This window comes from Mytilus galloprovincialis, chromosome 1 (genome assembly GCF_965363235.1).
Source record: "Mytilus galloprovincialis chromosome 1, xbMytGall1.hap1.1, whole genome shotgun sequence".
Classification (NCBI taxonomy): domain Eukaryota; kingdom Metazoa; phylum Mollusca; class Bivalvia; order Mytilida; family Mytilidae; genus Mytilus; species Mytilus galloprovincialis.
The window spans coordinates 60,216,110-60,241,882 of record NC_134838.1 but is presented as its reverse complement, the minus strand read 5'-3'; the positions used below and the strand labels follow the sequence as shown (position 1 = coordinate 60,241,882).

General features: G+C 31.0%; 1 protein-coding gene across 1 annotated transcript; it reads right to left on the bottom strand.

Moving 5' to 3' along the window:
- On the bottom strand, window positions 1-24,508 carry LOC143061465 (hepatocyte growth factor receptor-like). The gene is made up of 19 exons (XM_076233745.1): window positions 24,398-24,508; window positions 21,726-21,908; window positions 20,948-21,076; window positions 20,101-20,268; window positions 18,711-18,847; window positions 17,425-17,557; window positions 16,786-16,922; window positions 15,608-15,826; window positions 14,773-14,866; window positions 11,476-11,706; window positions 10,049-10,198; window positions 8,593-8,851; window positions 7,209-7,403; window positions 6,363-6,446; window positions 4,729-4,907; window positions 3,429-3,538; window positions 2,254-2,413; window positions 1,516-1,652; window positions 1-233 (listed from the first exon to the last, which is right to left on the bottom strand). Exons 1-19 carry the CDS (start codon window positions 24,506-24,508, stop codon window positions 131-133), a joined length of 2,919 nt encoding a protein of 972 aa, XP_076089860.1. The 3' UTR covers window positions 1-130.
- Between the last annotated feature and the right edge of the window lie 1,265 nt (window positions 24,509-25,773).

Genomic DNA, 25,773 nt, shown 5'->3' with positions numbered 1-25,773 from the left:
TTTAACAAAAATACTAATTCTTTTTTTGCAAATCTCTCAAAATGTTACATTATGTCTTCATTGGTTCATAATTGAAATGAAGGTTATTTAAAAATGAAAACAAATTTCGAATCTGTTTTCCTTCTGTTTTCTATTTTTCTTGCTCTACTAATCCAGTGATCCTCTTATTCACCTCGTGAAACGTTGGTCTGTCGTCTGGGTCAAATTCCCAACATTTCATCATTATATCATATCTAATAAAATCAAAAACAAAAAATTAGAACGCATTAAAGTATACAAATGTCGATAATGACTAGATATTTAATACTCCACTCAATTAACATAAGAAAAAGCAGTTGTCAATAAAAAAAAAAAGTTTGGTTGGACATCTTGCTCGAATATCAAAACGGTTCAATCTTAATAATACTGTGAAGACAAGTTTTGTTTCAGAACACTACTTCAATCTGTTATTGAAAAATGTCTCGTGTGCTATCGAATCCATATAGGTTGGATTCAAAGTCGTCAAAGTAATTTATCTGCCTTAAACATCAATGGTACTGTTTTATGATGGCTGTTATGTCTAAAACAACTGTGAATCTTATGTAATTTCATAATTAACACGACGGGTGCCAAATGTGGTGCAGAATCTGCATACCCTTCCGGAGCACCTGAGATCAACCCCCAGATTTTGGTGGGGTTCGTGTTGCTTAGTCTTTAGTTTTCTATGTTTTGTCTTCTGTAGTATTATTTGTCTGCTTGTCCATATGTTTAGCCATCGCGTTGTCAGTTTAATTTCTATCTATGAGTTCGACTGTCCCTCTGGTATCTTTCGTCCCCTTTTTTTTTTTATGTCCAGTGAACATAACGAAGACGACAAATTATTTAATTTGATTTTCATTTTGGTCTTCTTTTACTTTAAGGGTCCCCATACTTTAGAGTAAGAGTTCATTCATGGCTATGGTTGGTTTATGAGATGTTTTAGGTTATGGTTAGAGCTAATGTTAGGTTTAGGTATGGCTTAGGGTACGGTAACGGGTTTAGGATAGTTTAATATAGCTCTATATGGGTTTGGACCACTAAAGTAAAAGAAGTGCTTAATTTTTCAGTTTATAACTTGTTCTCATATATCAAATTTAAGGTACAAATTCACTCCGATGTCTGATTGCCTAGATCATAGATACCCGATACTTTTAAACGCCGTAAGTATTTGGCTTTCAAAAAAAATCTGCCTCGAGTGAATCTAATGAAGGTTAGGGGGGCGATAACTTGAAATTTTTGGGCGAAAAGGGGACAGAAGTATGTTTCAGTATTGATCACTTGCCACTCATGTTTACGTAGGCTCGACCTAGTTATTCCACTTCAAATGCCTCCTCCCCATCCAAGCATATTAAATGTCCGTCCGTTTACTGTAAAAACCATGCTGTGTTGTGCGAATATAATCAACGGCGACATGTGTGTTTTCAAAGCTTGCATGCATTGTTCATTTTTGTTTGATATGTTTATATCTGTTAGTAATGAATACAACTATGAACTTACAATCTAGTTGGACAGAATTCAGTTCTTTTAAGTCGTCTGCCAGAGAACAAATACTTATGCATATCCCAATTGTTGACATCGCAATACGGTGCAGCACCTCTTGTTATTAATTCCCACATAACCACACCGAAAGACCACTACAATAAACAAATCAAATTAAATTGTTACATAAATTTTCGAACAATTAAATTATATATATGGTCTTATTTTGAATTTGTGTCAATATATATTGGATTAGTCTGTATATTTACATTGAAAGGTTTTCAATATTCGAAATGGTTTAAATATCAAAGAGGATTCATAAAACTTGAAATGTCAGGACATAAACAGCGATGCATTCCCTTCTATGCGGGCATCTTAGAATCCTATGGTGAGCAGGGATGCTTTGTCAAACGCTGACAATATTAGGTTTTTCAATGTTGAGATATATATTTATTTCGTGTGACATACACCATCGATGTGATGAAAATAGGTATGCATTTTTAAAGCAAGTTATGCAGCATATTATACCTTTTTTATATTTTGAACATATATCTTTTTGTTATTTAATAGTCCTTTGCGCAATGTCAGAAACGATTTCACAACTTCGCAAAAGAGGAAAACATGCTAATGTTGTGTAACATTTAATATGATGCAAACTAAATATGCAAATGTTTTGAAATAAGTTTTTATAACAACTTGTGCCTTATACATGTAAACAAATATAAATAACACGGATATAACAATTAATTTACATACAACATCTGATTTTGTACTATAGGTCCCATTTTCTAAACTCTCAGGAGCCATCCATTTCACTGGTAACATTTTCTTATTATCACTGCTGTAGTAGTTTTTGGTATAAATATCTCTGGCCAATCCAAAGTCTGCTACTTTCACTTTTAAGTTTTCATCCATCCTGTTGGATAAATGAATAGTCTAGATGTGCGAATAGAAAAGTGTTCTCACATTAAGAAATTGTAAGTGCGAAATGTTTTTCTTTGATACCAATTACAAAGTGTCCGAAATTTTTATATCGGAATAATTTTATCCATCATCTGCTTAAAGTATAATTGTATTTGCTTGCCCTGTCACTTTTTTACAAGCTGCATTATTTACTTATTCGTGTAATAATTATTCGTGTACTCATTTACTCATAAGCTCTTTCTGACCTGAACGCAGTATTTTTTTTTATTATGTCTAACATATTAAACTTCGAAAACAAAAACAACGAATTGAAATCACCCTTATTGCTTGCAATAACAAATTTTAATCTTGGAGTAGTATTATAATAGTTCGAAAATCCCGAATACTCAAGCAAGTTCGGGTAACGTTAACATTGTATTTTATTATTTTAACGGCCAAAGTATCAGATTCAAAAAAAAATATGTAAAGATTACAGTAAATCATTCCGAGCGTATTCAAGTTATTGTATGGCATGTGAAACATTTCTTAAACATAACAGTTTTAGTTCAATCAATTTTGATTGACAAACCAGGCAATTTTAAATATGAAGTTTTGAGGAATCCATTCAAGCCTACTCGAATCATGTATGTACAATATGTAAAAAACTGCATTAATAATGACGATGAAGGGAATTTAACTATGGAACGACAAAACTAATAAAAAAATGAAAATATTCTCTTCCGTCAATCCAAATGTTGAGTTAAAATTTTATGTGAGCTGATTAAATAAAACTATAGTTATCGAAAGAAGTTTTGACGAACTGACAGACAACAGTATACGATAATTCGTTTATAATTTATATATATATTCTCAAGCATTTTCAACATCAATTAAACTAACATTCTTATCTTGTAATATTTTAGAAAATTTTACTGTTTCAGCCATCACAAATAATATATGGATAAAAACAATTTGTTAGTGCGTTTTAAAAGGAAAATGAAAATTTCAGGTTTTTTTAGACTTCTTACATGCAATTTCTGGCTGCTAAATCTCTGTGTACGAATTTGATACTGCCAAGATATTCCATGCCTCTAGAAACATCAAGTCCAAATTGTACCAAGTCTTTAATAGTTGGTTTCTGTAGGGAATGTAAATCAAATTTCATTTTTTTTAAGATATAAAGAACTTAAGATAAATTATCAAATACATCTAGCTTATAGACAGTTAGATAGTAGCCCTTTTTCATTCTGATATAGGAGTTATATCTTTACATATATGAAATGAGGATAAACAAATCTTCATATCTCCCTTAGCCAAGGGAAATGAATGTTTAATTCCACTACCAATACTGTTTACTTATCCGTTTAATTATTAAAAACTTAACGCAACATACACAATAATAATCAGTACCGAATAAAATCTATGTATTCAATTTTGTTTGTCTTTAGCTCTGAAATAATTTTAAAAATTGAAATTAATATACTATCTTTAAAAAAAAAACCAGACCAAAACGTTTTAAAACATTAACCGTGGGTAACGTCGCTCAAGTCAATCCACACGTTCAGTGGGAAATGTTATACTCGGCAGGGAATATGACGTTTTGTTCTATGTCACGTTGGATAGTTTCAACCAATCAAATAATGATTTCGCTATCAAATTCAACATGGCAGGCTATTTGTTTAAATTTATATGTGGTTGACATGAGAAGTTTTTAATTCGGTTTGATGTTTTTTGTTTCACAAAGCGCAGACATTTGTAATTGATTTATATTTTCTAGTGTTTCTTTTCAGGCAGAAAAAGATATTATGAAATGTACGCAGTTTAACACACATGTGTAGTAATAAAACAGAAAGTTGTTTTATTTTATACAATCAAAATGTAAATGTTATTCATTTCTGTATATGAAACACGCGCGCATGCAGTGCAATTTTAAATTGTGATATCAGAATCTGATATGATTTTAATTCTTTCACTCTCTTTTACTTGAAACTTTCAAAACAATGTGTATGTTTTTAATTATTCTTCATCCAAACGACGCTTTATGTAAAAGTATTTCAGAACTTCATATACAACTATGGGATGCGTTAGCACATAAGCTAACTATAATAATCAGTTTTAAATTCCTAATTAGATTGGCACAAAACATTATTTGTAAAGTTTCACATTAAATAGTTCTTCGAAAGACATGACGAATCGTTATAATGAATTTTGATCTACCAATCACAACGCTTTTATTTATATATATCCTTGGATTCCAGCAGCTTATATATAGCTAACAAAAGGGAAAGACACAACAAAAATAATCACAACATATGTAGTATAACTTACATTGTTAGCACTTCGAATATAAGACAGTAGATCTCCATTTGACATGAATGGAATAATTACTAATGGGAATTCACCAGGAGCGATGGAAATACCAATCAGTGACATCACATTTGGATGATTAAAATCTTTCATGATCATAGCTTCATCAATGATTGCATTTATGTCTTGTACCTCCGTTTCTGTAATTTGTTTTAGCAAGAAATTATACTGGATATATACAATTAGGTAGCCGAGTGGTCTAAGAAGTCGAGTAACTGTATCACTAGCCATTTAAACCTGAGGTAGTTAGTTCGAATCTCACATATGTTAGGTGCACTCAACACTTATCTTAATTGGCTAGGATTGTTAGTTTTTCTACCGAAAGTCAGTAGTTCTCTTCGGGCACTCCGGCTACTTCTTCCACCAATAAAAAATAACCACCAAGAAATAGCGCGATATTATTGAAAGTGGCGGTTAACACCAATCAATCAATCAAAATATAATGAGAATGCTGTATCAATTTACATGTTTAAAATAACAGATCAAACATTGTTGAGATAATTTTAAGTTGTAAAAAAAAAGTACAATGAAAGCCTGTCCTCGGGTTACCAATAAGAAAGAAATGAGGAAAGGATATCTTGAGATAAACTGTCATACCCTTGTTTAGAAGGGGAAAATTTTTATTTTTCGAAATAAACAGGCGTCAGGTCTTCGATCACTTTTTTTTTTAAGGAAACCACTCATCCTAGCAAATGTGGTTGATTCAATTTAATGTTTTTTGAGACTAAATACGTGTATTCAAAATAAAGAAAAAATGTACTGAAATTTACTACCTTATAATCTATGTGAAAAAAATTACTTTTTCATAAAACATAACACAATTTTAACATTTACAACACTTTATTATCTTTTCATGGCCATAACGCTCAACTAAAATAACCTTGATCTTGAATACTCACAACCAAAGCAATGTCTACAAACTAACACTTGAGAAGATCATCTGTGCTTTTGAGAAGCTATTTTCTTTTTATCAAAATAATTGGCTATCTTTACGTAGATCTTACAAATGTTCGATGACATGACTGGTTTTTTTTCAAATAGAATGAAATTCAAAACAGTGTAGCTGTGGCCATTGATTGACACATTATAATCCATTCATTGACTGGGAAAATTTAGGTGAACGTTTGTATGTAACGACCACTGCTCACTATGTACTTTTTAAAGACACTTAAACTATGGGGTCACCAAAGGTTCTCAACACATAAATAAAGTAATTCGAAAAATTAATCAGAAATAACACGATGTTTTAATTTATATATATTATATAAATCAAAACATAAAGGTTATTCCTGATTAATTTTTCGAATTATTTTATAATTAAAGGCGTTAAGAAACCTTTGGTGACCCCACAGTTTAAATGTCTATCGTAGGTATGTCATGAACAGTGGTCGTTACAGACAAACGTTCACGTTAATTGTCCCAGTCAATGGATGAATTTAATGTGTCAATCAATGGTCACAGCTACACTGTTTTGAATTTCATTCTACATTATCGTTCATGTTTTCTGTTTAAAAAGTATATCAAATTATCACTACATACAGTCATAAATCGAAATAAACAGGCAAGACATGTAGCTTTTACCCTCTGTTACTTACTTAGAACAGTTTTGACGGCAACAAGTTGTTCATCCTTCTCGTCCATTGATCGCAGATAACCCTGGTAAACACATCCAAAATTTCCTGGGAAAAAAATGTGTCTTTATTTTCATAATTGATAAGATAGAAATTAAATATAACTATTCTATAATTAAAAAAATGCAGTTCCATAATATGTTTTATTTCTTTACTTAGAAAGCAGAATAAACATATGCCACTCATAATATTAGCGTAAATCATGACCATGGACAAATTTCGGAATAGATGATTATCCAGATCGAACAATCCGCATAAACAGCACAAGCACCTACTAAAAATAGGCATGCATGACCATTGTGATTGATTACTGAGTAATCTGAAACATGATTAAATCATTATAAATAACCAGCGATAAACAAGAGCGGTCAAAGGAATTTTCAACTTTAACAGAAAACCCAACTTTTATTTGACAGTGTATAAATGCACAACTTTGACCATAAAACATGTGAATAATCTACTTCATTTAGTTTTCCTAATAACCTTATTGAAATATATTTTCAATGAAAGTACATGCATAAGCAATATATATAAGTTCACAAGGAAATATCACACTAGGGTAACGAATATTCAGTGTAAGAACGCCATTTATATATCTGAAATGAATTTCAAAGATAAAAATCCATTTGTTATTTTTAAAATTCATTGCATTATATCATATAATATTAGAACAAATCAACTTTCAACGTTGTATTTGCACATCATAGTTTCTCTTCACTCGCCCTGTCGATAATGATTTTGATTTTTCAAACTATTTTCATTGTCTAAATTATTCTAGGAGAGCAAACTTATTTGAAATAACATGCTCACCTTGGCCAATATCTTTTCCAAGTCTAACCAAATCACGTTCAATAAAGATATTCTGCTCCTTCAGCATGTCAACAGTTCCAATAGCGTCAAATTTTGGTTGAGAATTCCCTGTAGCCCCTTTAACAATTAGCTCTTCACCGATCTCTCCTTTCTGTTTGACATATCTAGGCGTTCTTTGTTCGGCAGATGAATTACCTTGTGCACAAATAAAAAAAAATCAGAATAAATTGACAAAAATATGTGTATTAACGACAATAATAACCCGTGGCTGCATATTATAAAGCAAATTCAAATCTTCCTTATCTTTCAAGAGCTTTTAAATTGTAAACCTTTATTATGTCTTATTTCTCGATAACAATTTAAACAAGTCCACCAAATCAGCGATCAAACAACCAAACAACTTTCTTTTAAACGTCATAACTATTCTCTGTCAACGATATTGGTTGTAGATACATAATAGTTATAAAACAAAATTCTAGTGTCATTAAATTCCAGACGGAGAGTCCTTAATCAAATGGAAAACTTATCTTATCGCTTTTATTTCTAATCCAGTTAATTCTGAAATTACTCCACAATGTATTGTGCAGAAAACTTTTAAAATATACAGGTTTAAACCATAGTTAATTTAATTATGTTTCAAAAACTGGCTCATAATCAATTACAATTTCAAATAAAACATGTATTTCTAGACCATGAATGGTTATTCCTAATATACTGTAACTACTACAACTTTTCAAAATGAAATGTTGAGAGTATAAACTATATTCTTTTAATTTGCAGCGAACGTCGTAAACATTTCTTGAAACTGTACTTTAAATGACGTCGTAAATAAAACCCTTCGGAAACAGATTGTCAGCGTTATAATAAACAATGCGATGTAAAGATGAAGAAATGTTTAAAGTTTTATTGTTTATTTAGACATTATATTATTCATGCTCATTCTTATTTTCTGATGAGGTGAACACAAAACAAAATATTTCTTGAAAAGCTTACTATGTATTCTAACCAAATAAAAGTCGTAAAAATTTGCCTTTGTGTTGAACCCATCAGAAAATGAAAACGAACCTCACGAAAATTATGACCAAACAAATACTACAACTTTAGACAATTCTATATCTTATGGTATCTATTTCATAAAAATTGCTCTAACAGTTACTTGGTAATATTTAAAAAAAAATAATATATATATCGATTTTAGTTGAAATGATGCGACATTTTTAGAGCGAGAACTAACTTTTGTAATCTCAATGACAAATGACAAAAACATATACGGTCAATGAAATTTGACTGTGTAAAAAACACAGCTGTCGTATATTGAAAATAATGAAGGTAATATGTTTTGAATTGGAACAATATTTACAGAACTTTTTGAACTTGTAATTACCTGTATCACTTGGCGGATCCATGAGGCCTCTTGTTTCTGGGCTATTGAAATACACAACAGAAAACTCGTCTGTAGCTTTTTTTCGAAACACTCCTAGGTGCTTTTTGCGCATGACAAGTATAAGACATAAAATCAAAATACCAAACGTCCCCAAACAAATCGCAGCAACTTGGACATGTATTTGGTTCTGCAGACGAATTTCTATATGAGAAAACTGCATATACCCCAAATTCGTCTTCCAGTTCAGACCTACAGATACCTTTTAAGTAAACAAATAAACGTTAAATTACAATATATAACGATAATGTTGAAAAGTTAACAAGATAAATGTTCAGTATGAATGACGCTGATGTAAAATATTTTTTAACACCACATCTTCTTTTATTCCTATTGGTTTCTTGTACATTTTTTTTATCCTTTCGGTTCTTTCATTTTTAAATGAAATGCATTGCAATGTTATATACACTTTACCTTAATTTATTTGTTTTTAGTTTTGTGGTAGAGGAAACTTTGAATGATTTCATTAAGATTAGATATACATAATCTATTTACATATTTTTAATCATAGTTTACACTACCAATTACTCATTAGAAGACACATTTGCAATTCTTCAAAAAGATATAAATTATCTGTAATACTGATATTGCGATTAATGAACAGTGTACTACTGGTACAACGCAGACGTTTTAGTTCGTCGCATAACAGAACAGTTGCCTTTCATTAGGAAGTTTTCTGTTGATCCTGTTAAATATATATAAAAAAAACTAAACAGAAAAGTGTCCAAAATTGATGTTTGACTAAGAACGTTCAATATGTTTTAATAGTTTTCAAGAAACATACAATTTGGAAATTTTTTTAAGCATGAGGAAGGATGAACGCTCTAAACTTTGTTGACACCTGTTACAAATGTGTGTGTTTGTAATTTATGATTATGACCGTTTGTTTTTTCATATTTTTTTGAACATTTTTATAGTTGGCTCAAATAATTTCTTACACCCATGTTCTTTGGTCTATGGTGTATGTTAATTCCATTGGCGACATCACGTCATCTTTATTTTTTTTTTATTTTTTTTTTTTTAGAATATAAATCTTTGGAAAAGCGGTATTCCTAAACATCAAAATTGAGTTCCACAGTTTACATTGCGACTGGAATTTGAGAAAAATCATAGAAACGGCATCATGGTTCGAAAATATCTGACATCACATGTAAAAACATAAAAATGATACAGCAAAAACTACTTTCAGGGAAATATTTTAATTTGGTTAAGGAATTTCTTTTCTAGCGGACATCCTTGGTTTTTTTATAAGTAACCCTGGTCAATGTTTCAGGAGAAAATTTAATACAGAACTTTTCTATCGCCAACTCGTGAACCTTTGTTTATGAAGACATGCTTCTTGTATTATAATCAAAAGGCTAGCAGAGTTCTTGAAATTATGTTTTTATATAATATTTACCTCTACAAGTAGTGACACATCTTTGATATGAACTGTGTCAGAAAGGTTACATATCAGATAAGTTTGATGAAGATCCATAACAGGACAACGGGATCCATTTATTTTAATTATATAATCTTCCTTTCTTGCTGCAGAATTCAGATATCGCCCCTGAAAAAACAATATGTAATGCTATAAAAGGGGCGGAAGATACAAGAGAGACATTCAAACATAAATCGAAAAAACAACTGACAACGCCATGGCTAAAAAAAAGACAAACAGACAAACAATAGTACACAAAACGCAACTTAGAAAATTAAAGACTAAGCAACACGAACCACACCAACAACTGGGGTTAATATCAGGTACTCCGGAAGGATAAGCAGATCCTGCTCCATACCTAACACCCGTTGTGTTGCTTATGTTAGTACAAATCTGGTAATACGTGAAATTTGGTATGTCACATTCGTTAACAGGGAACGGGATTGTAGTTACGACATAAAGAACATTTGCACTATCATCTGTAAAACGCCGCGATTGCGTCCGTAAAGTTTACGAAGGGATGATTTCAACTTTACCATTTGGAACCCTTGGTTTAATAGTTTTCTTGTTAGCAGCAACCCTCAATCTAGGAAATGTTGATAGGAAATATAAGCCCGGGAATATTGTATCAGTTGGTAGATATATACGCCAAATGCAGGCGCTGCATGGATGTTGGTGCATATAAATAGAAAGTTCACAATTGGGAAGCTGACATCATCTCTTTTGTCGAATTTTTTTTTTTCCCACCGACCTTCATTGTCAATTTCTGGAACAAAGTCAAGACTTGAGACAGGCTTAAATGTATCTGTTGTATCCTTTATCTCTAGTTCGATGGGATAGATGCGTTCAACCTGGTCACCAAATTTTGAATTATTTAGTGAAAGAACATCATATATATAGCGGAAAGTACATTTAAAGGATACTGCCAACTTCTTTTCTTATAAACTGCTCAACCTTAAGGACCCCATTCTGTAATCACTGTAATACATATCAGACTATGTATCAACATGAGATGATACGCGACTTTCAAAAAATAAGTTTCTAGTAAAGAAGGAATATGTGATATTTTTTACTAACATGAGCAACACGACGAGTGTCAAATATGGAGCAGGATCTAATTACAATTCCGGAGCACCTGAGATAATACCCAGTGTTGATGGGGTTCGTTTTACTTAGTCGTTAGTTTTCTATGTTGTGTTTAAAGTTTAAAGGCGTCATCAGTTTATTTTCTACTTTGTATAGTTCGCTTTTTTTATACACTATAGAAACCGAACAGACAACATGAGTGATTTTAAATATATAGTTTTGATAAGAATTGTACTAGGTACAATACATTGTAGGAAAAGGTAGATTGAACCTGGTTTTATGGCTTTACAGCCAGATATATTTGATGAGTTTTCATTTACCTTTAGTTCTAAGATTTTGTCCTTCATTTCAATATCTTTAAGTTTAGTGTTCATATCTAGGTAGTCTAATTCTGGGTCAGGATAAATCATGAGTGAGAACGATTTTACTGGATTGTTGTCTAACATTACAGTCAAGCGGCCTTCGATAACTTCTTCAGATTTGTTCAACACGGATTTCAAATCAGGAGTAGAACACACTAACAGTTGTCCAGAATTCTTCATTCTACAAGACTGGAATGAATAATTTAAGAAAATATTTATTAAAAAAAATAATCCCTGAGGAGAATTAAACGATATTTTATCAGTTATCTTTTAAATGCAATAAAGACCAAGTTGAATGAAATTTATTTAGCCAGATGGTTTCCTTTAAAATAATATATATTGTTTGTGAAATAAATACACCCAGACGACGACTTAAACATTTGTACGTCAACCTTACCGCTTCGTCTATTATAAACAGAAAGCCATAACATGTCATTAAAATTCTTTAGTGAAAGAGGATTTGTTTCAGGAAAAAACAACACACAATATTCCAATGAAACATTGTTTAACCTTGTCAACATACATTACTGAGGGGGGGCAAGGGGTTTAACTGTTATGCTGTTATGGGGCAATTTAATTCTTTATTATCTGTTATTTTGAAAATATATTTGCTGTTAGCTGTTATTGTCTTATTCTTTGTTAGCTGTTATTGGGCTTTTAGTTTTTTTTGTTATCTGTTATTGTGATAATGTATTTGCTGTTAACTGTTATTGAAAATTGGAATGTTAGCATTTTTTTTGACAGTCAATATTCGGTATAAATTGAAGATCATTGGCCATTGGGGTCTACCACTACTAATACGTTTGTCCCGTATTCAGAGAAGGATTCCATTAACATATACTCATCACAGAAGTGAGGTCCAGGACAATTTAAGTATATCTTATGATTATCCTTTGTAATAAATTCCATTTTTTTTATGAATGTGTATTTAGAATTATCTTAATTTTTTGTATGAGAATAATGTTCCTTGTTTTCCGTACGAACATATTAAATTAAAACAATTCTTAATATGACAAAAAGGAAAACATATGGCCAGGAATATCTGACAAGGATCTCAATTAAGGACTAGGTCCTAACAACCACTTAATCTTTTATATAATATGGTACATAGACTCAGCTCTGTGATTCTTTTCAAAGAAGAACCAAATGCATTGTACAATGAAAGTTCCAACCATGTACTTGGGTCCGAAGCTGTACATAACTCATTACAAACAAAGATTTATTTAGTTTCAAGCCATTGTTTCCCTACTAAACTATGTATTCGACTTACTAGTACACTTGGTACAATCAAAAACCTCAGCTGATAAACAATTGTTCAAATAAGGCCTTTGAAAATAGTGGAATAAATTGCTTTTAGAGTGTCAAAATTCGTTCGAAGTACTTGATAAATTGCATGCTTATAATTGGTGCTTTTGATTTTTCTACCCTATACCACTTTGTCTCATAGTTTTATTAAGAAAAATTCACACACCTCATTAAATGGTCATTTAGAAAAAGTCAGAATATTCAAACTCTTTTAGGTCACTTTTTTGATTAGCAACAAAGGGAGCTTCAGTCAATATATATATTAACAATACACCAACGTTTCATGAGAACTGCTGAAAACATTTTTGTGTTAATGTCTGAAAACTGGAAAATCACCCCTTTTTAATTAATAAAACCCGTTAACTTGGAAACGTAAAATCTAAAATTTTTAAAAATTGAAAGTTACCTCATGTTAATAGATATAAACAATTCACCAAAAGTCCTTGCTTTGTGAAAGCATTTTTGAGATATTATCAGAAAACTGAAAAAAACACAAATTTTATTGAATAAAACCCCATTACCCAGAAACTTAAAATCTAAAATTTATAAAAAAAAAAAAAAAAAAAAAAAGGAAGCTCACGTCAATAGATATTAACAATTTCCCAATGTTTAATGCAAATGGTTAAAGAGTTTTTGAGTTAATGTCCGACATGTTGACAACAGACGGACAACAGTATACCATAATACGTTCCGTAAACGACCGTATAAAAAATATTATAATAGAATGAAATTCAAAACAGTGTGGCTGTGACCATTGATTGACACATTAAATTCATCCATTGACTGGGACAATTTAGGTGAACGCTTGTATGTAATGACCATTGGTCACTGTGTACTTTTTAAAGACACTTAAACCATGGGGTCACCAAAGGTTCTCAACACCTTAATAAAGTAATTCGAAAAAATTAATCAGAAATAACACGATGTTTTGATTTATATCAATTATATAAATCAAAACATAAAGGTTATTTCTTATTAATTTTTCGAATTATTTTATAATAAAAGGCGTTAAGAAACCTTGGTGACCCCACAGTTTAAATGTCTATCGTAGGTACGTCGTGAACAGTGGTCGTTACAGACAAACGTTCACGTAAATTGTCCCAGTCAATATGAATTTAATGTGTCAATCAATGGCCACAGCCACACTGTTTTGAATTTCATTCTATATTGAGTAGTAATTTAAACACATTCTAAATACATAAATTAATACTAAAAACATAGTCATAAAAAATGGAATGCATTACAAAGGATTATATCCGTAATAAGAAGTACTGATTTGTCAAAGACCGAAATATTTTAATATTTCATTTACTGTTATCTGTGTTTGTCCATTTTAATTCCTTGTTATCTGTTATGAGCCAATGTTTTGCTGTTATTGGGACCCCCCTTGCCCCCCCTCATTACTACTTATTTAATTTTCACAATGGTTTATTCAATATTCCATTGTCTGTAGTCATAAGTACTAAAACAGAAAATACGAAAGTTGACCGTCAACTGTAATAAACAAATTCTCAAATATAGTTATTTCCCCTTTGCCGCATAGCGTTCACAACAAAGACAATATGACAGGCAGCATTCAACACTTACTATTGCATTAAAGACTCAGGATATTAGATAATATTGCGCGGTAAGATGACCTGACTCATTTAATCAACAGGAAGCATACACTTATAACTTTAAAAAGACGAAAGGATCATGATTCCGATCTAGGAGTACTTGAAGTCAAAGATGGCTAGTTTTAAGACATTTTCAGTTGTAATAATTTATTCCAAGAAAAGATTATGAAGACCCAATAGAAAAATTAAGTAAATATAATTGTATATGAATCTATGAATTATAAAAAGATATTTGTGCAAAAACAAAATCATAACTGAACATGCTGAATACCTAGCTTTTAATGAAATTTTTTTTAATTAAGAGCATCATGAACTGATTAATGTATAAACTTACCGAACTTATATTAACGTCACCGACACTTAATAGTATACCATGGTTGATAACAGAATTAAACCAATTTCCAAAAATGTCAATGGTTAAACCTCCGCTGAAAAACATTTTTGTTGGACAAATCAAGGTACATTAAAAGAACAGTGACAATTGGTTTTTAATTTTTTCATTAATTAAAATTTTAAACAAATAGTTATTAAAATGGAATCGTCACATACTGCATGTAACGCTTTAACTTGATTTGTTTTCATATCTGTATCAACAATGAATTTTTGACACTTAAGAATTTCTTAGTGTAAAAAGTAAAATCACAAAAATACTGAACTCAGAGGAAAATCAATTTGAAAAGTCCATAATCACATGGCAAAATCAAAAAACAAAACGCATCAAAAACGAATGGACAAGAACTGTCATATTCCTGACTTGGTACAGGCATTTTCAAATGTAGAAAATGGTGGATTAAACCTGGTTCTATAGCGCTAACCCTCTCACTTTAATAACAGTCTCATCAAATTTTTCATTGTTTCTATTTATCTTTGAGTCTTCAGTCGCATAAATCAAATGTTCCCGACACATGATTATCACTGCCCAAACCTTAAAAGAGTTCTTTTCGATAAAGGGGGTTTCTTATTGTCTCTTACATCAAAGGCTTTACACCTTTTATTTGCTTTGTTTTGTTCAAAAGAGAAGAATTGTACATTCTAATCCCCAATTTTTTCAAGTTTTCTGTGCTACTACTTTTTATTTCAGGTTCTGACGAACACAATAATCCCTTCAACTCTCTCTGTGTCAGTGTCAGTTCATATTTCGAATACTATATGTATATTAATATATATACCTTATTATAGAACTATTTCGTGATGGTTTGTGAATAATTTCCGGGTTTGGCATGTAACAAAATGTTTTGTTTTCTAAGGGCTGATAAGATGCACCATCAATCGCTACTACAATATCCCAGCTGAACCTACACTGAGACATTTCACGATTTTCTCCTTCAAACGCTTGTACATCTGTTTCACAAGATTGTGTGAGGCACATAATTTCTGTGTCATTTACCCTGAAATATAGAATGCTCGTCATAATGACATGCAGTTTCAATGAAAGATTTTATTTTTTTTATTTGTCAGTTAACAAATACATCATGTTTAATAGTTATCAAAGGTACCAGGATTACAATTTTGTACGCCAGACGCGCGTTTCGTCTACATAAGACTCACCAGTGACACTCATATCAAAATAGTTATAAAACCAAACAAGTACAAAGTTGAAGAGCATTGAGGATCATTGATATAGAAGCTTTTATGTTGACACATGCAGCTCAATCAAAGACTACACTGGCTTTTGATAAAAAAAACATATTCTTTGACATGTTAACATTTTTTGAAACAAAACATACTCCTATTTTTCCAATTATCATAAACACGTAATCATGATCATTTACTGCCCTGTTTCTAAACCTTGCACCGTTAGTACGTGTTATTTTTAAAACATTAAAGCCCTTGCTGCATAAAATAATTTTTTGGATACATTTTTTTTTTGTTGGCTTTCATATTTTTATTAAGGACAAGATCTCAAAAACGAGGTATGCTGTCAGACAATTATGTTTAAGATTAAACATCAAATGTAACAAGTGTAAAGCCTCAAAGAAAATAGACGAGACACAATACAATAAATGAGGATATTTAACTAATGACTTTTGAAAATCTGAAAAGTGTAAAATGAAAATACTAGTAACAAGTTATAAATAACGTGCAATATAGGCGCTTTTCTGAACAAAAACCTTCCGCAGGAAGCTCAAATCCAATTATTTGAAAACCAGGGATGTATAATTGCGCAAAAACGTTAGGAACTATATGACTAAAAGGGTCCTAAACTTTAAACATGTTAAGAATAGTCAAAATCATCAAAAGGTCACCCTTTCCGGCGGGAGTTGACAGATGATTGGAAAATTTAAACCGTTACATTTTGTCCGACTATATTGATTCATTATACAGATAAAAAATCAAATATACCTACGTTTGAATATCACAATGCATTTTACCAATCTTCACAGAAAGGTTAGATCCAATTTCAAACTTATTGCCTGTGATAGTTAGCAATGTTTTGCCTGATATTGGTCCCTTCATGGGGAAAATACTCTTAATACAAGATTGCTGAAAAAGTAAACAAAATACAATAAATGAAAATTAAGTAAAACATTAATTGGAGAAAGTTGAAGTCAAAGTTCCAAAAATACAAATTAATTATTTCAGTTAACTGCAAAGATCACGCATTTCTTTGGAATCGTTACCGCCAACCGCTTGACACAAAAAGTCTTTTCATCCTTACATTTCAAAGAATGTACCAACGCATGTTCTTTATAACAGCTTATACTATATAAAGATATTCAAAATATAACCATTAAGTTCTCTGGTATGAAAACCTTAGTAGCTTAATTGTTCTAAAGTTGTGTTTATAAAATGGAAGTATCAATAATATTTCATGTCAGTACCTGAGTTATAGCTGTTGTAAAACGTAAAACAGCTATATACCAAATTAAACATAAAAAAAGCCATATATTAAAACAAGACCTCTTTCATTACATAAACGAATTTTTCTTAAATTGAATAGTAAAGAAAACTTTTCATAAACATCCATTATAGTGCTCTCACATACCGTATATTCAAATAATATGTCCACTTGTTCCGAAATTCCATAAATTTTAAAGGTTTTAGAGGCCGAATCAGTCACGTTCATCGTAACAGTTGCATTGACAGGGAATCCTTCTCGACTTGTCAGACAAGTTATTCTAGAGTTTGATAAAGATAACAAAACATGATATAAATTAAGATAACAAACTGTTCTTATACAATTTTAAAATTCAATCCTGTACGATAATGATTTTCCACAAAATGAAATAATTAATTTGTTAAATCTACATTGTCTGAAAAATTGACAAAAAAAAATTGTTCAGTTGAAAAAATGTTCTTATTTCGCCCTATGATATTATAGGATAAAACGCCTTTTTAAAAAAAATTAAGGATTTTTTGGGGGTACAAACCGGAGCATTTCACTCACAAATAAATAACAGTCCGCAGGACTTACTTAGTACAGATTAAAAGAATTACATATATATGCACTTTTAACGTTATTTAATGATGCATAAAACCGGACCAATTCACTTCTAAACATTGGACTTTTGTATTATATGTTTGTGAATGACTTGGTCCAGTTTATAAATCAATAAATCATTTAAAAAATGCGTGTAATCCTAATAATTCTTTAAATATTGAGAATATATCTACGTACACTCATTCACATGTAATTTGTATGTTTATCTCATTATATTGGCATTGCGCTTGAACATATGATTTGTGTAACGAAAACTGACTAACTCTGAAAATTTACTATCTGATAATAAATAAACTACAAAACTATCTTATTAGTATAATCAAATGTATGATTTGTGTTAATTATGTATTTCAACTTTTTTAATGCGAGCTGGTTTGTGTTAATATTGCCACCATCTTGTTTACATGGGTTACTATTTTATTTATTATGTCTGTTTAGTTCACGCACCATTGTAAATATAACAGAATTTGATGAGACTGTCAATAAAGTAAGAGTTTAGCGCTATAAAACCAGGTTTAATCCACCATTTTCTACATTTGAAAATATCTGTACCAAGTCAGTAATATTACAGTTCTTGTTCATTCGGTTTTGATGTGTTTTGTCGTTTGATTTTGCCATGTGATTATGGACTTTCCGAATGTATTTTACTCTGAGTTCAGTATTTTTTGTGATTCTACCTTTTATAAAGTATAGTTCCGTTCACGTTTAAAATCAAATAACGAAAATAGTTTAAATACATTCCAATGATTTTAAAAATTATGCTCCTTCCATTAGTTCTATCCGCTAAAAGTATAAAGTAAACACTTTAAAGAAGGTGAAATAAAGTGTACCTTGTATCATTAATGTCCTGGATCGAACATGATGCATTTCCAATGGATGCGGTAGTGTTATTTATGATCGAACCGAAATTCTCTCCTGTAATAGTTAATTGTGTTGACCCTTCAAGCGGTCCATTTGATGGGCTGATCTAGAAAACAAAATGACCACTTACACAATAACATATCAACATTTCAATATCAAAGCTGAGAAGACGCATAGACAAAAAACATCCTAGATAATCAAATATCCCTTTTTCGTTACTTCATTTACTACGAGGTCATTTGTTTGACAAGATCAGCGGGATTGTTGGTCTACAGGAATGCTAAGTGGTATTCTCTTGAATCTATAGTGAATTCTTGTTCCGTGTTAATGTGCCTTTGGTGTATAGAAAAGAAACTGCTGATCATTTGGTATTTTCATATAAAGAGAAAATAAGATATGCTTGCAAATAAGACAACTCTTCACAATAGACCAAATGCCACATAAATTAACATCTATAGGTCACCGTAGAGCCTTCATGAAAGGAAAAAGCCCATGACACCGCATAATCAGCTATAAAAGGCCCTGAAATCACAAGTTTGAAACAATCAAAACTAAAAAATCTATGGCCTAATTTATGTACGAAATAATGAAATGAAATATGTAAAACAGTAACAAATGGCAGGCTAAAACATATTAGTGGACGCCGACCCGTAGCCCTAATTCTAGAACAGCGGTGCAACACAACAATACAAGAACAGAAAAAAAAACAATAAACAAACAACGCATATGATCAATGACCAAAACGTGTTTGACAAGTTCAGCGGGATTGTTGGTCTACAAGAGTGCTAAGTGGTATCCTCTTGAATCTATAGTGAATTGTTGTTATTAAACGATTTAATTTTACACAAAATCCTTTCAATTCAATAGAAATTTATCGTGAATCATCTACTGTTAAGTTTGATGAAGGTGTTTGCATTCGCAGTAAAGAGATAATTAGCTTAAATTGACAAAATGTATCACAAAAATCATACAGACTGTACATACCGACGCACTAGAGATGATTCTGCCTGAGGAATAGATGACCTTAGCTGGATTTTAGCAATATTTTAGGAATTTTAGGTCCTCAATGCTCTTCAACTTCGTACTTTATTTTACGTTCGTCTGGCGCAAATACAAAATTGCAATCCTGGTATCTATGTTGAGTTTATTTGTATATTTCACAACCTGGTTTACAAGGAAATAGACTTGTAAGAAGACGTCATACTTTATTCAGACACAAATTTCTGACTTTAGACTTGTTTTAACTGTCTAATGTTGATCGCAATAAAATATATTTATGACTCTTTAGTGTGTAGCAAACGCGCATCGAAGTGTCGAACCTAGAATGCAGAAAATATAACTATATAAAGCATAACTTACACCCCGAACAAATGGCGGACATGATTGATTATGCCACATATTATGTTGACACTTGGTAAGTATGGAACAATGATCGAAACACCATCCGCATCCAAGTGGATCATTACTGGTTACACATTCTCCACACGTTTTGTGTAATTGACATGACGTCATTGACAATTTTGTAACCTTGAAAGAAACCAAACAGCATTAAAAAACAATTATTCATAAAAAAATAACGTAACTCTCGATTGGAATTATAAAACCATATACTGAAACAAATGTGATTATAACTATGCATACATTGATTATTTCTATTGCAATCGATTCATTGCTTAATAACGTTTAATTTTGTCAGTTTTTATATTATTCCCGTTTTTTTAATTTACATTCAATTTGGAGTTTTGTGTTTTTTCGTGTCGTTTGACGCTTTTTTTTTTTTTTTTTTTGTTATAAAGATGTACACAATCGCTAAAAGTTTGAAACGTAGAATTTAGAATGGAAACGGGGAATGTGTTTAAGAGACAACAACCCTACCAAAGAGAGTCAGACAGCAAAGGTCACCAATGCAAGTCTTCAACGCAGCGATAAAGCGGGCACCGGAAATTTATTTTCATCTTATAGTTTTTTTACTTATTGTATTTACTGATATAATAAAACTTATGTAGTGAAACATATTCAAAAATACTAAATATCAATTATAATTATTAAGTGGACAAAATTAGATTGATTCTACTGGTTTCATTTATAATACAGTGTGCTAAACATTTCGCAATCCAGCATGTATATCGCGATCGTTCAACCTGTTATAATTCATTTAAATCCTATTTGGTGATTTACTATTTAAAATTGAAAATATGCTAGTCACCTTGTTTCCTGTCAAAAGATAGAGGTTACTGTGTGTATCTAGAACCATTTCTTTAGCAACTGGAATATTTTTGTCACCACTAACGTCAAATTTGACGAACGATTTACCCTTTGACGAAGTTACCAGTATCTTGAAACGTAAAAAGAATATATATTTCAATTACATGACAATCAACAGATGTTTATTTATGAAGTCTTATTTGTTCATTTTGAGTAAGATTCGAATCAGATATAGACTTAAATAACATCTTTTGATTTGTTTTCAAAAAGTACAAATACATAATTAAAAATTGAAATAACAGACATACCAAACTATTTCACTTGTTCAATATAAAGTATAAAGACATAATTCAAAATGAACAAAAGACTTCGAACGTTTTTTGTTTCTATTATTTCCGTTTTGAAAGTTTTGTTTTCGGTAATACTTTGAATTAAACAAAACTAGATATCCCTCATTCATATAACCTGATATGTATCTTTTATCAGGTATTCTAGATATTGATAGTGAAAAAATTTAGAACCCCCTTTTAAGAGGCTTTACAGTGTATCGAATCATGACTTTAATTGTCATTTTGTTTTGCTATGGCGTTGTGATTTTGTCTTTGACTTATGATTTCAATATCGTGATATCTTTCGTGTCTTTTTTACTGTATGTATGCGACAGAGACACAAGTTAATTAGCAACAGAATCTAGTCATTAATAAAGTTCTATTATTTGAGGGCCAGCTCTGGAATATTCATAATATTCAATGCTTTTTTATTTTATTATATTTATGTACCTTTCTCAAAAATCCCGTATTACTTCCAACAAGAAAAATGTCAGCAGAACTGTTCTCCAAAGGCAGAACAGAGGTTAACAATTCATTAGAAATCTCATAAACGGCTGTTTTACTGAAACCTTCACCACGAGCTTCGATTCCTGTTTCAATCTTATACGGGCTACATGATGTAATATGTACATTCTAAAAAATGTATTGATTCATTAATAAAACTTTAGTACAACAATGTGCTAAAGAAATGAAATACAAATATCTTTACCTTCATGAATACTAAAGTATTTTTTGTTTTCATTTGTTTTCAAGGTCCTTGTAGGTTTATTAAAATAAACAATTATGAATCTTTTCCCATCTGGCACAGGTGAACATTGATTTAAATCATGAAAAACCTTAGAATATACAAAGCAGGCAATAGTTTGATATCAGCAGCCTGTTACTTACATTTTTACTTTGAGAGCATGAGTATTAGAGTTAAGTGTTTTATCTATTTTTTAATTTTTTTTCGGATATCACGTTACGAAATAAGTATGTTTCATAAAAACCAATTTATGTTAATGACTTAAAGTTTTTAGTTCGTTCATGTGGTGATATCCTTCCTTAAATATAGTATTTGATAGCTGTAACGAGGACGACAATAACATACCTTTTTAAACTTCATTATTTTGTCTATATTTATTTCTTAAATAATGTTTATACCCACTAATTCAAATAAAGCTTTTGAACATAGAATTTTTCAATTTTTTTAAATGTATGTATATTAATAAAACAAAAATTCCCAACGAACAATTATTATAGAGTCAAATTACAACTTGCAGGATTAATTTTCTATGTGGTCTATTAGTCAGTATATTAGTTTTTGTTATATACATGTATCTTAGTAACAATATTAGCAATATTTAAGAACAACCTCAGTATTTTAAACAGTTAAAATATCAAGTATACCATTCTCATTGTTAATTAAGTTGTGTGTATATTAACAAGTATAAATTAATATATATATATATATATATCCATGCTAGTGCTATTTGTCGCAGGAACATGTACATCGTGAAAATACGTAATATTAGTTTTAGTTAGCATTGTAAAATGAAGAAGTCACCTATCTGTATTCATCCTGCAAAACAGAGCATAAACAATTTTGATAAGAAATATGCTTGACTTTTAAATTGTGGTAACTATTTCAGACAACATTAGGTGTCACAAACGTAAATATATAAATCGTGTTTGAAATGTGCCTTTAGAGTGTAAAGTTTGTGAAGCTGTATATGCCGTTTGAAAGGAGATTTAGTAAAAACAGACATTTTGTCATTTAATATGTCAATTACGAATCCTTGAATGACTTTGTTTCCGTCATTTGACGATGTATAGGAATGGTGCAGGACTCATCAAAAGTTTACACAAATTCGAGATTCAGATTCCAGCCATCTTTATTTAATATATGCAGCTCTGTACTGAGATAGTGTACATGTAGCTCACATTTGAATGAGGTGATATTTTAATAATAAAATATTAAACTGAAATTGGCACCAAGCAAACATTTTAAATTTTGAATAAGCATAAGAAATCATTTATATTGAAGGAGATATATATAAAAAAATATGATTTGTTTTTCATTCATTAATGAAATGTAACATTTCCATAAAATTTTATAAGTTGTTTTTTATAACGAAAGATTTCGAATTTGCATTTTTTTTCCACATTGTAGCAGTTTCAATAACAACGGCGGTCATCATGAAAATGCCGTATTTCGATTGCAAATCTGCACTTGCTAATTAAAATTATGGTATATTTCCATAACAATTACTTAATACAATTCCAAGATATAAGCTAGACAAAGAAAATGGAAGAAAAAGAAAGAAAGAAAGACTCCATTGAGGGTGCCATAATCATGAATTACTTTAATTGTATATATTACTTGTTCTTCAACAACTGCGTCTAAAAGGAGTCTTAAATGAAGAACAAGCAAGAGACAACTGAAATATAAAGGTAAATCCTGAAAAGAGCTTTTATGGCTCTGGTCGATACGCTGCTGGGAGACTCTCAGCCCCAGATGGTATACTAGTTATTTGCTCAGAAGTCCGCCTTCTGTATGACATGTTTTATGACAAACCATTATAAATGTAGACAACAATAAGAAACTAAGGTTTTAGCTCCTTCATGCAAGGGAATGGAAATTGATAAGCTATTATATTTAAGCTTTATTTTGTAATATGGCTGTTTTAATAGTTTCCGTTCTTTGCTTATAACAATTTGAATTTATGCTTTCTTGATAAAGTAAAATCGGACGTAATTTATCAAGTATATCAATATTTAACAGCACTTAGTCTATTTTTTTCAAAGACAACAACGTATAGGCAAACGTGTAACAGTGTAGCTGTAGGCGATACACACATTTTTCTAATTAAATCACACTTTTAAATGCTCCGCAAGGGTAAGCAAATATTGCATAAATATATTTATAAATTTTGCATAAATATATACATCAATATTGCATAAATATGTATATAAATATTGCATAAATGTGTATATTAATATGAGCCTAGGCTTCGTGTTGAAGACCGTACCTTGATCTATAATGTTTACCTTTTAAAACTTGTGACTTTGATGAAAAGTTGTCTCATTGGCAGTCATACCACATCTCTCCTATATTTCTCTCTCACTGTAAAAAAACTTACCGCAGGAGCATTAGGGCAAGCAGTAATATTGCATTGCCAAGATGGTGTCCCCCATGTTGGTGTTCCTTTAAAACATTTTGTCAACACTTCACTTGTAAACTTCCTTATCATTTCATCAATTGGGTAGACACAAACGACCGAACCTTGAGTATTGTCGGCTTGAATGTGGTCAACATTGTATGCTCTCACACCAAAGGTCATGTATAGCTTTCGTCGCGCGACGTCGTAGTGTGCTGCTATTCCAATATCATACTTCGAAGGAGTTTTACAGAAAATTGGCATTTCTTCATACGAACCGTAATCATTTTGTTCCTTGCATAATTTTGATATTCTTGTTTCATACGAAATGCTTCCTGAATCGTTTATTGATCGAATGAAAACATGAAAAATGTATTTTTCAGCTTCAAAAATTTGCAAAAACTTCAATGCAAAGCTTTCTCGTTTGGTATCACATACTGAGAGATGAGTATAAGCTCTAAAATGATCAAAATTCAAATTATTCTTGACATTTGCTTTATCAAGTGTTGCAAACTCCTTGTAAAAGTAATCGGCTTTTCTACCGTCGAAACTTTGACCAATGAAAAACATATCAGTACCATCTTTGGCCTTTGTGACGAGCATGACGGATGAATTTTCACTTCCAAGATAGTTCTTCTTATTATTTTCACCAAAATGATTTTTAAGATTGATATCAGATGCATTGTATATGTAACATATACCTTGGCGCGCTATTCCACAGACGATCAAGGAGTCTCGGAATGACTTTAATATACTTATATGATTATTTACTGTCCGGTATTTCATGTAGATACAAGAGTTGTCAAAAGGTTTACATTGTTTACTATCGTTGACAGGGCCTATTATATCTTTATTGTTTTGTCTTAAGTCCAAATCAAAGTGGAGAAGAATGTTTTTTCCTCCTATGTATAAACTTCTACTTTCTTCATTTAATATAATTTTAGATAAGGGACCATATTTTCTAGATACTGTGTAGTTCTGGATGAAAGCATGTGTTGTTACAATTCCTGCTACCAGAAAAATTCCTACCAATCGGATATACATCTGAAGTAAAAATTAATACTTGGTTTTAAATATAAATCAAAAAGATTATCCTGGTTTCCTTCGAGCATAACTTTATAACAATATTCATCTTTAAAAAAACACATCTGAAAATATACAAAGCTGTTCATTTTGTACAGCAGACGCGCGTTTTGTCTACAAGTAATTAATACGTATCGCTCAAATAAAAAACAAAAAACAAATGGCCAAATTAAGTTCGAAGATGAGAGACAAAGAGGACATAAATTCCAGATGGTTTTACCAGATACAGCAAAAGACATATATTTTTGGATAAAATTTACTTAGAATCGTCAATG